At 33.9% G+C, this 12,919-nt stretch overlaps 1 protein-coding gene across 4 annotated transcripts; it reads right to left on the bottom strand.

Moving 5' to 3' along the window:
- Positions 1-2,908: 2,908 nt before the first annotated feature.
- On the bottom strand, positions 2,909-11,253 carry LOC107806038 (sec14 cytosolic factor). Of its 4 annotated transcripts, none has more exons than XM_016630151.2 (7): positions 11,061-11,253; positions 9,822-10,284; positions 8,374-8,546; positions 7,789-7,893; positions 5,298-5,554; positions 3,588-3,808; positions 2,909-3,451 (listed from the first exon to the last, which is right to left on the bottom strand). In XM_016630151.2, the coding sequence occupies exons 2-7, from the start codon at positions 10,173-10,175 to the stop codon at positions 3,077-3,079; spliced, it is 1,485 nt and encodes a 494-aa protein (XP_016485637.1). In that variant the 5' UTR covers positions 10,176-10,284; positions 11,061-11,253; the 3' UTR covers positions 2,909-3,076. The 4 variants fall into 4 exon arrangements, with proteins under 4 accessions (XP_016485637.1, XP_016485638.1, XP_075075579.1 ...); XM_016630152.2 differs by having other exon boundaries at positions 9,822-10,894; positions 11,061-11,196; XM_075219478.1 differs by lacking the exon at positions 9,822-10,284 and having other exon boundaries at positions 11,061-11,201.
- Between the last annotated feature and the right edge of the window lie 1,666 nt (positions 11,254-12,919).

Genomic DNA, 12,919 nt, shown 5'->3' with positions numbered 1-12,919 from the left:
TTAAATAAATCAGCTCTTTGTTTCATACTATAAAACATATACTAACTATAATTCATTCCAAATAAAATTTAAGTACAAATTTTATAATCCAAGAAAAGGCAAGAAACTTGATACATATTTGTACTATAAAATGGTCTGCACAATAGTGTCTATCATTTTTTCCCTTTTCCAATTGAATGACTAAATTGTCATTAAATTTCAAACCAAAACAAACACACACATTCAAATTGCAAACAAATATATACACCAAAGTTGATCTTAATGCAGGGGCTTTGCGTTTCTTAAGTTGGAAACAAACTTGTCGTCACGCTCAAGAAAATGGCAAGACGCATAATATTCAAGGCATTATGAAACATAATACCTATTTGTACAAATAATAGAAAATATTTTTCAATAGTTACAACTCACAAGACATTAATTACAAATTTAATTAAAATGTGTAATCCTATTGAAGTGCATTCTACGCCGCCGACCGTAGCAATACAAGCTCAAGTACATAAATTGTGCATAAATATATTTTTAAAAAGTAAAAAATAAATACAAATTTTTTTTTTAAAAAAAAGATACAATATATTTACTGAATATAATTAAGTTGGAGTAAATGTGCATTGTAAACTAAAATGAAGCAAGAAGAAATACATAATTGTAACAGATAAATCATTGTATATGACTATGTAATAATTAACAGTTGAAAAATACTTTATTTAAAAGTTATTTTTCTTTTTTTTCCTTTCCTCACGCACCTAAAAACGAATGTATATCCATGCTCTTCGTCACTTTAACATTATGGGGTAATTAAATAATAACAAGTAAAAAGACTATAAAATTTATGTCTACACTAAATAAAAGTATCAAGTTAATTTGAGGGATTTTCAAGTATTCTATCTTTCAACAAATGACTCCTCAGACATTTTTATATATTAACTTGAAAGACCTTATTAGCTTTTTGTCAGTTAGGGGTATATAAAGAAAATCGACAAATTGCACCAACCCGATAATTCGAATTAAACCGAGAAAAAAATTCGATTATGGTTCGGTTTAATTTGGTTTGGTGTTGGAAAAAAAATCGACCATGATTGGTTTGGTTTGATTTTAACTAAAGAAAGTCAAATCGAAACTAAACCAACCCGACAATACATATATAGAAATTTTAAATATATTTCATATATAAATATACTTACTGTGATATAATTTATAAATATTTCTTAAACTTTTTCATAATTTTATCTTTTAAAATATTATTTCAAGGTTGGACTTAGAACTTTTGAATATTCCAATAAGTTTTATAGCCATCAATATTAGTAACTCAAATAATGCTAACAAAGGCTCAAACCAAAATCAAATCAATATTGATGCTAACAAAGACATTCAATTTAATACTAGGAATGATAATGCGTTGAATATCTATTTTTTGTTTTGCAATGTTTTAGATAAAAATGCATAACCTTTTTTTTTTTTTTTTTTTGCGTTTAGTCATGTAATTAATACTCCCTTATTAGTCTACTTATTTTAGCATGGCTTAGTACTTTTAGATTATGTTTATTTTTATTATGGTTTTTTAATTAGCAATATTTATATTACGTGATTTTATTGTCTTTATTGTTGAATATTTAGGATATTGCCACGACACATCTCATATTTTGTATTATTTTCTTGAAAAATACCTTATATAGTTGTATCTTACTAGGATCAAAGAAATATCTGAAGCACAAGTTACATGTTTTGTGCTATGAAGATTTTACCGGAGAAAAAAACCAAAAAAAAAAAAAACGAATAACCCGAAAACCCGAGAAAAACCGAGATTGAAAAATCCGGGTTTATTGATTTGGTTTGGTCTTTAGATTTAATAACCCGACACAATTGATTTTTTGACCTAAGTTAGATAGTCTTTTCAAGATAAGAATTTTGTTATTTATAATTCTTGACAGCTCTTCTCATTTTTGAATATCATTTCATTATTTTGAGAATTTGTCTCTTCCTTGAATTTTATTTCATCATTTTGAGATAATCCCTTCCATTAAAAATAAGTTTTTCAATCATTAACACTTTGTCAAATGACATGTTTCTTGTATTCAATATTTATAATTGTTAATTGTTGTTAATTTCTTTTGATTTTTTAGGAATTTCTTTTCAACTTGATCAATTTTGATTATTCGGTTGTGCAATTTACACAATAAGCCGGAAACCAATACTATCAACAAGAAATTTTCTGTTTGGACGTAAACACCATGAATCCTTATATAAATTTTATTTAGAATGACAAGAACTTAAAAGATAAAAGCATAGAGCTAACGGACGAAGGATAAGAGCTTATTTGATGAAAAAAAATCAAATGATAGGAGCAAACCAGGCGAAGAACCATTGGAGTAAAATTCAAATTTCTAAACATGAGCACCATTTATCAATTTAGGAATTTCCTTTTGTGTTATTTTATTTTATAATTCAATCACATCTTTGGGTATTATTATTGATATTATTTTCAAAAAGTTTGTTCTTATTAATACGGGATACACGCGCAATGCAGGTACTTTAAATGCCGCTTTGCATTTCATTGGCAATAATATCGTGTATTTCTCGTAAAATAGGCTATCGATATATTTTTATAGGCAGGAAACAAATTCTCTAAATCAGGTTGGTTATTCATAAATTTATCGTGCTACTTTTAAGAGGGAAAATGATGAGACTATATAAATTGTGTGAGCTTACGTCAAAGACATGGAGAAAAATTGTGCCCTCCAGTTGAACATATCATCCATGCACAGCTAATTCAAACAAATGATGGAACCCGTATAGAAAATCTAGCCAAATGACTCATCCCAGCAAACTTGGCAATGCTTAAACCAAGTGAAGGTGGTCTTTTCACTGCTTTCCCTCAGCTTTTAAATTTCAGCTTCAAATAAGAACTATGGGACGTATAAGAATATTGCACTGAACAAGAACCATTACACCCCATTCCAGTACACACCTCTACTAGATATGTTGACAGGTAATTGCCACAAACTGTGGCCAATACTAGTTACAGACTATTTTCAAGAAGAATAGATGTGCAATGACAAGTACAAAATTGTAATATAGCTCAAGGAGGTAAAATGGGACGACTTTCTGGATCATATACTCCAGCAATTAAAGCAACAAAAACCCAGAATAAAAGGACACCTAGCACAGCCTTTCGTAAGACCTGGTCACAGGTATAATTCGACGGAATTTCAGTCCGTTCACCTGAATTAGGTGATGTCAAATCCAGAGTATCGCTAATAGATTCTGTTGTCACCATTCCTTGATGTTCATAAATTCGAGCCTTACGCATCTCGCTAACGCTAAAGCTACCACATCCTGAGCATGTGCACTGCCCACCAAGATAAGACGGGAGTGTTTGCAAACACTCGGAAAGAACCTTTTGGTACATTTCTCCTTCAAATTTCAGTTTTTGCCGAGTGACTGGTTTGAAAACCTGTTTGTTTGCGCAAGAATAGTTACATTAGAGTTTCCAGAAAAGGAGTTCTATCATCTATGCAGATCAAGTTGGCCTGAGTTTCAATAGTGAAGCAGGAAAGTGAACAAAATAATAATTAGAGTGTAAAGCTTACTTGCACAAAGGTTTGTGCCACAACTCGAACAATAGGTGGAAGGCGTATAATGAATAAGCAGCCTAAACGGTTGGGGAAGTGATCTTGCAAAAGAGTAGAACAGGATCTAAGCATTTGCATGGGAAGTCTCAATGGAGATAGTCCTTCACAGTCTACCAAAACAGTAATTTGAGAATTTTGAGGGTCCACCAAATGAAGAACCCCATGCTCCACCTGAGATACTTCATAAAGAAAATATCCATTAGTTAATAATTTGCCTATTTAGAGAAATTTTTGACAAGACCTTAAATCAGTTTAACTATGATCTAGCTGAGTAGAGGAGCCAACATTTTAAGTTGATTGATTAAAAGCTGATCGGGGTAACTCCTACTTTTCCTGATTTTGTCATGATTTATTTATAGCAGAAGATTACCGTCATGAACTTCTTGGTTTAAGTTCTTACAATGGAACTTATTATTTTGACAAACACATGCTAAGTACGGCTACCCCCAGTCTTGAGCAGTAATAGATAAAAGGGAAAAGGTCCAACTTTACCCCTCTAGTTTCGAATATTGTTTACATCTAACCTCCGTTATACTATTCGGCCAAATTTACCCCTACCGTTATATTATTTGGACAAATTTACCCCTACCATTAGCAAACTTTTAAAAATTACCCCTCAGTTCGTCAGGCGACCCAAAATCTCCCAAATCATTTTAATTAAGTTACTTATTGTTCTTGTTGATTCACTATTTTCGAGATAGTTGGCATTTACATGCTTTCTTAATTGGAAAAAAAAAATAAGAGAAAGAAATATTAAAATAATACAACGGTTAGTAAACAAAGTATAGTAAATTGAAGAATCTAAATTAGGTAGCTTTTCTAAATTCCAAAAGTATTTACAATATCCCAACTTCAATGAATTCGTTGCACCAAAGGTCGGGAGATTTTGCAAGTATTAGTGATATAGAAGTTGAGGTTCTTTGGAGACTTTACATTGTCGAATTCAACTTTGCTTTAGTCAAATGCCTACGCATTGTGCACTCTTAAGTAAGTTGATCGAACTCTATACAAACCAGACAATAACAAAATATATTCGAATATACATGTATATACATAATGCGCAGTTGCTTATAATACACAAATAAATAGACCCACTGAATTCTACGGTGCGTATATGGTTGAAAAATAAATAATATTTTAAACCAATTCCAAACTCATTATCACAAGAAGAGAAGTGGGTGCAATGGTAATTAAAATATCCATAAATAATTTGTATAGTCTAGTACCTTTAGCATTCACATCAATAGTAATTTCTGAAAATAGTGGAGCAAGAAGAACAAGAAGTGATTTAAATAAAATAAAATTGGGAGATTTTGGATTATCTAATAGATCAAGGGGTAATTTCTAAAAGTTTACTGATGGTAGGGATGGCCGGATAGTATAACGGTAGGGTAAATTTGACCGGATAGTATAACGGAGGTTAAATTGTTTTGTTTCCAACTGAAGTAACTATGCAAAAGAAATGCGCATATTCAACAAACATAAACAGCTGACAGAGGAACATCAAAGGTATTCAACTGCTGAAAACAAAGTGACATTTTCCTTTTCTTAGGTTAAATAAAGGGAAATCAGAATGGAAACATCAAAATGTTACACATCTAACTAAAGTAAAAGAGGGAACCATTAAAATCTTAGTCAGATACTAACTGTACAAGTGGAAGAGCATACCTACTGCTTGAGCGAAACAAGGTCTGTCACGAGATGGCAAGCTGATGCATGCTAAGCCAAGACGGACAATGAGGCACGGCCGATGCTGCATATCAAATCCATGCCAAAAGACCATATTTGACCACACTTCTAGTTCTTGTCTGGAAAGAATTCTGTAAGTCTCCCTCCAGCGAATTGTCTTCTTCACTGAAGAAAGTAAGCGAGTAAAATCTCCATCTGCAGCCGTAAAAAATCGGTGGAGTTCCTCTTCACCAATTCTGCATAAATACTATTGTGTCATGTTCACTGCAAGAAGAGAAACCAATAAATTTGAAACATATCTATGTTCGGCAAATTTCTAGTGGCATGTATATGCACCGCTAGAGAAGTTTTTGAATGAAACAAAAGCATCAGGAGCTTTTGGATCAACCTGACAATTGAAGGGAATAAGAAAAGCTCATATGATATGAGGACAAAGAAGACGACAAGTAAAACTGCAGAATGAAACAAAATCATGATAGAACAGTAGTCAATAACTGTTCTTCGCAACAATTCAAGTACCTTGCGAGAGTAAAACAAAAGTTAAACTTCCATCGGGATTCGTTGTCTACACAACTACATCAAATTTCTACCTTTATTTGATTTTAATCAGAAAAAGATCGAAGTGTAAACTCTATGTCATGGTGGTTGGCATTTGGGATCAAGCTGAATGGACGAATCGCAAAGCATTTTCTGCACTATGAACTGTCAAAAAGATGTGTGCGCTACAGCTGCAGAAATAAAACATGTTTGGGCAACACGGGCTGAAACTAATATTCTAAAGCAAAGAAGTTAATGCCTGTCCAGATCCAAGTTATCTTTTCTTGAACTTACTGGAGGCCATAAAAACTAAGATCCAGAGTATGTACGAGTCAGAATTGGTGGCAGCAGAATCTTTTACTACAGCACAATTTTAGAACCCTTTCTAACAGTGTTGTTAAAAGCAACCGCATCTTCGCTTAAAAGGAGAAGCGATGCGAAGCGACGCATCTGGCACTTCTCTGATCTGAAGAGTATTAGGTACACAAAAGTGATGGCTTAACTAACGAAAGAAAGATGGAACCAGATACGCTTCCCCTGAAAAAGTGAGGAAGCAAACAAAGCGACAGAAGTGAGCGCTTCTCTTTATAACTGGGCTGCCAACGTTAATTAATTAAAAAAGCTCTTTGTTTTTAACTTCAAGATCATCAAGCTTGGTCCCAGGTATGTGATTACTTCTTCCTCCTCCTCCTCCTTCTTCTTCTTTTTCTTTTTCTTTTTCTTTTTCTTTTTCTTTACTGTTTCAGTGTCCAAATAGCAGCAAAATGCTGGCGAAATTTTTATCCCCCTTCAGTTCTTTTTCTCATTCTCCTCTTCTTCTTCTTCTTCAATTTCTTTCACTGTTTCAGTGATAAATTGCAGCGAAATGCTGCCCATTTTTCGTTCCAGTTATACTGCCATTTTTTGGCATACTTACTGCCTTTTTTTCATATCATTTATTTTTAGTTGTCTATGCAGCATTTATTTTATTGTCATTCTCCTCTGCTTCTTCTTCTTCATTGTCTATGCAGTATTTATTTTAATATCTTTTTTTAAAATTCCGCTTCACTTAAAAAAAAGCGAGCACTTTGCTTATCGCTTTAAGCAAAAAAGGGCTTGTCGCTTTTCCTCGCTTCACGCTCTTCACAACAGTGCTTTCTAATAAGGATGTTAAAGAAGAGATTCCTAAATGTTCTTCAATTCTTGACTTCTTTGACACAGGGCTTATTCAACATAAAAGTGCCCATCTGTGATGACATCACGACAATAATGACATACCAGGTACAGTGAAAGTACATAGATAATGACAAGATGTGTGTTGTATCCATGTTTGATCAGTGATCAACCGATTTTTAGCATACAGGTTATTCAATGAAATGCTATCAAACATGAAGGTTAAAATATTTTGAGGTAGGTGTCATTTCAATGTCTATGCATTTGGCAACAAAACAAACAATGTGATCACAGGTTCAAGTAGGCTAGTATATCTTGGCAAAAGAACTGTGTCCAGTGAGAGAAAGATATTTCAGAAACAGTATACCGTAAACCATGCAGAAAGATCTACACACTAGTGAGAGAGCTACAGAAGGATCTACACACTAGGGAGAGAAAGCTGTTCAATCGTCTGTATGAAAGTTGATCTGAAGCAAACCTAACTCGCAAAAAAAAAAAAGGAGTATAGGTTGGACATCAAGAGAGACAAAGTAGTCACTCTTGGTTTTGATGCTTTATCACTAGAACCAGTATAGACAATCATGCTCAACGAATATCTAGAGAAGCTTGAACAGAAACACTCTCCATTTTCTGATATGTCTTTAGACATCTTTACAGTTAAACTGGTAGCCTCGAGATTAATTAAGACAAGTTACGGAGTGGCAAAATTCTTGTACTTGCACATCCAACTCACAATATTCAAAAAAAGTTCTCTTGTAGTTTGGATTTGTCAAAAAGATACCTCTCTGGCAAACGAATTCCTTGCTTTTCCAGATCTTTGCAAAGCAGATGCAACCAGCTTGCAGAACTTGTGGAAGACGAACTTGGAGAAACTTCATTGCCAACCCTGCAAAAGCATGGAAGTCGTATAACTCATCAACCACGAATTCAGTCTCAAAACCTTGCTCTGAGTTGGCTTAGATGTACAGGGATAAGTCCAACAATGGTTTACCGTTTAAGAAATAAATCCAGAAGCAACTGAAGAGGATGCAAGTAATTTTAGACATCACATGCTAAATCTCAAGTTACAGCCTAATGTTGGAATGAAGTTCTAGCACATTATATGAATACACCTAGTATATCATTAACATATGAGAGCTACCTTCTATTTCCAACATAAGAAAGCAAGAAAAAGATGGCCTCTATATATGTAATAGTTATCACAATGATTTCTATCGTGCTACAATTACAGTTCAGCATTTGTTTACTGGATTGGCCAGAGCCTGCTTCAGGTCTGATTATATCTTTTGCATGTATAGATTGAGACATAACCGGTGGTAATTGTTCATTACTTCATTACACTTAGAGCAGTATATCAAGGTTGTACCTTTCACTTGGGATAGATTGCTCAGACGAGAATTCTAGCTGAGATTCTGAATCAGAATGCACAGCATTGGTGTCTGGGGAAACTTGAGTGATATCTGAGGTAGCATTATCGAATTCTGAATGATCAGAAAAAGCTGTAGCGATAGAGAGCACCAGCAGTGGCCGCGATAGCATCTAACCACAAAGACATACTGTAAGTCTGTAATTGTGCAACATCCAATGCATGATATCTCAAAGGCATACTTCTAGAGCATGTAACAATGACAGTCATATTCCCAAATTGAGCAAGAAAATCACAGACGCAAAACACATGAAATTGACAATATAAATTTCAAGACTCTTTAAGTTACAAAGGATGCACAACTATAAGAAACCAAGTTAATTTCAGGATATGCTATTTATTCTGTTTTAATTAGGTAGCATATTTTCTTCTATAAATTAAATCAGATACCATATAGCGAAAGAAACTACACATAGATGTAGTCATTGGTTTGACGAGGTAGAGAGCTACAGAGGGCCAAATTGCAAAACTAAAAGTGTTCCGTAGGCTTCACATGAGCATAAGGACTTCCTCTTGATATCATTTTAAAAAAGGGAAAAATAAAAATAAATGAAAGCTTAGACAAGCCTGTGAGGCTACATAAAGATATTCCTCCTGCTTGCAGATAAGCTGTTATATAATAAATGCAGGTACGCCATATGCTCATGATCTGATTATATAAGCATTAAGTGGGGTTTGTAGTTCAATTTCACATGGAAGCGGATTGCTGTGCAATGGGTTCAAGGATTGAATAACAAGGGAAGAAGCCCTTGTTCGTGACATTGAACTTTCTAAGGAATAAAGGAAATAGAAAAATTGATTCTTAAAAACATAAAAGGGCCTCAAAGGGCATTTTTTAAGTGCTAAATTAGCATTCCAATTGGCTACTGTATTACGTCATATAAAGGCTACTGCTACCTGCAATATGCTACAGTTAACATTCCATTATAAAATACATCTATGCTTGGTTAGTCCTTGTTTTCCAGCAAATAAAACCTATACAATAGACCAACAAATATCTATAAAATAGTCCCGTTCATAAGAGGAATAATCGTGGATTTTAATTATAATTCAAAATTAATATGTTTTACCAGCATAAATCTGTATATACATATCTATTTTGTCTTAGGTTGTTTCTCCTTGACTTCGTGCATAATCCCACAAATGAAAAGCAGCACTAGACATGCCGCTTATATCAGGTATAAGGACCATATACTTCTTTTGAAGTTATGCAAAATCGATGCACCTATTGACGTTCAAGACAACATTTTCCAAAGCTGCTGGTCCTTAAGGCATAGACAAAAGTATATTTTTCAGAAAAATATGCCTGCGATTAATGACTGAATGCACCTAGAGGAGTTCACGAGACACAATATTAGCTCTTCTGAATTGGTTAACTGCATACAAACCTGCATGCCGTTAACCAGAACCCTAAAAGGACTCCACCTTTGCATCCACTTAAGTGGGGGGTAGCACACAACTTGCAGAGCTTGCAGGCCAGACCATACGAATGGACATTTGGACTGCGAGATCCTCCGCACAGTCTCCAAAGCAGCAACTTTAACCAGAAAGAAAACTAACTGATTGTCACTCCCCCTTCTCTGCTTCCCATATTTTATCAGATCTATCTGTCTTATATTTGCAAAAGACTTTGAGCCAGAAGCAGTGGAGTGCCATCTAGATTCATTTTTAGTAGTGACAGCAGCTGTCACCGCAGACTTTGACTCACTCCCAGGAGTGGGATTATAGAAGGAGTCTTCCATAAGCACTTGATGAGAGATGGCACACCAGCTGGAGGCCCAAATGCTAAATATTGGAAAATAACGTTGCTTAAACTTATTAAATAGAGCCCATCTGTTATCCAATGCAGCCCTGTAATGAAACACAAATGGATGACAAAGTTAGCCAAGAATATCACAGTGGTGAGAATTCTAAATCCATACCAAGATCACCAATACAACAGCTAATGTCCTACTAACAAGTAATTTATAAGTAATAACTACAGTGAACTTCCCTTTTGGTAAGCGTCAAAAGTGCATAAAATAGAAAGACCGCTGCAGTTCTGGTTTAAAGGTTTTCCGACAGTTTTGCTCAGCTCATAAAACTTTATGGAAATAGACCATCCTGTTAATGTAAAGGAAATTTTGCTAGTGCTTCATGTCCAATCAATCAACCGATAAAGCAACCAAACCTCAATCCAAACTAGTTGGGGTCACTTATATGAATCCTTTCTCTATATTTATTTTGTATGATGCAGGTGTCCCCACCTCAACTATTCCACCACGTACCTGCGACCTCCCAACAGCACAAGTACTATACCTGGGTAACCGTTCCCACCATATGAAATATGAATCCTCTCTATATTTGAGCTCAGTTCATACTAGTTCTAGCTGTTATGATCACAAACTCACAACTATTACTGCAATCCGGTTTCCAGCAGCTCACGGTTAAAGAGGCCCTCCACTTTCTGATAAATTACAATCTAATTGACAAAATCAAATGAAGGCAAAGACAATGTCCAAACATCATATTCACGTCACAGATTAATTCGTTAAATGAGAGATCAAAATCATTTCATTGGACACAGGGGTTAGAAGCAGAACAAATTATCGAGTATAATTGATTCGATCGCAATGCAGAATCATTACCTTTAAGACATAGGCAGAGAATTTCAATTTGTGGATTTTGACGATCTTTTAGAAGAAAATCAATTTTCCGCTTCTCCGTTCAGTTTACCTTTAGTTCATAAAATGGGGGAGACAAAAAAAAAAGGAATAAAAAACCGAGGAGCTTTTTCCGGTGTTTGACTAGTTTGATTCGCCTTTTGCTGTCGTTTTTGGGAGTAAATGGGACTAATAAAAAGACAATTGGAAAAAGGGACTGAAAGGTAGGTTACTGCCGTGATCGGAGTCCCAACCACGTGAAGTTCATTAACTCGTTATGGTTGGAGAGTTTGTGATTAGTTTGTGTCAAATTTGGTAAAATAATTAGCACCCTAAATTTATCACGAATTATTAGTTACAGTAGAGGGTAAATTTCTATAGAAGGAAGGGAGTGGTATGCCACCTGATCGCTCCAAAAGAATTTCATATTAGTATTGGTATCATACTGATATTTCATGTTAAAAAGCTATATAATCAAAGCGTGGCACCTTGAGTACCGAAGTAATGGTAGGTGTCATGGTCCAATTGCTTCCTGCCAGGCCCAAGATCAACCTATTTTCTTTTCTTTCTTCCCTCTTTTCCAGATTTTTCTTTTCTTCTCTCTCTTAATTTTTTAATTTTTTATTTTCATTTTTGTATTCTCTCTATACAGTTTTATTTTTATTAGTTATTTAAATTATAAAATTATATTTATTTATATTTTCCTTTTCTAAATCTCGAATTTTGAAATTTCAATATATTTTAATCATTTTTCTTTTGATTTAGTTAATGTTATTTTTTTCTTGAAGGACCAAAGATTTTTAGTTTGGTTATCACGTGTGTATTTATGTACCAAAAAGTCTTATAAAGTGAACCGAATTAATTAAAAAATGGACCGAACCAAATCGAACCGGACCGAGTTAATTCAAAATTGAGCGAACTAGCCAATTGTAGACCCTAATTCGACCTCCTTGACTAGAGGTAAGTTTATATTAAAGACAGTGGCATCCGTAATCATCAAATCCTGGATCCGCCTCTGGTTACAGCCTTAAACTATTTGTGGTCTTAATTATCCCCCTCAACTAGGCCTTTTGAGAGTCATTACCTCCTTGGACGCTGATGTGGCAAATTCTGTAGGTGCACTCACCTGCCACGTAGATTTTTCTGAATATGTGGCATTTTTTTGAAAAATAAAATATGTTTTTACCTTTTTAAGTATATTACTTTTTTAGATAATTTTTTTCGAATACAATTTATAATAAAACTTGGATAGAACTACATTATTTAAGCTACATTTTTTTTATTTGGCTAAAAATAATAAAGTTTTAGTTAAATTTTTTTTTGAAATTGACCTAAAAATAAAAATTTATGCAATTGAAATAAATAGTTAAGGCATCTAAAAAGTTATAAAAATACATAGTTTGAAATTAATTATTTTGGCTATAATTTTTTATATAGCTCTAAATTATGGTGCTCTAAAAATATATTTATTATTTTGGCTATAATTTTTTATATAGCTCTAAATTACGGTGCTATATATATATATTTATATTTACAGATTTTACCTAAAAAAAGTAAAAATACACAGTTGAAATAAATAGTCATTGTATCAAAAGAAGAAATAAAAAGAATATACAATTGCAAAAAATAACTTACTCTATGGATACATTTTTAGAGCAATAAAAAAAGGGCAGCCCGGTGCACTAAGCTCCCGCTATGCGCGGGGTTCGGAGAAGGGCCGAACAACAAGGGCCTATCGTACGCAGTCTTACCCTGCATTTCTGCAATAAGTATTTTTAAGAGCAATACGTATGTTAGAAATAATAAGTTATTTCTTGCAATTGTTCACTCTTTTTATTTTTTAT

The sequence above is a fragment of the Nicotiana tabacum genome, chromosome 8 (genome assembly GCF_000715075.1).
Source record: "Nicotiana tabacum cultivar K326 chromosome 8, ASM71507v2, whole genome shotgun sequence".
In the NCBI taxonomy this organism is placed as follows: domain Eukaryota; kingdom Viridiplantae; phylum Streptophyta; class Magnoliopsida; order Solanales; family Solanaceae; genus Nicotiana; species Nicotiana tabacum.
Note: the sequence above shows the minus strand (reverse complement) of the source record. Positions and strands in the feature narration are given on the sequence as shown.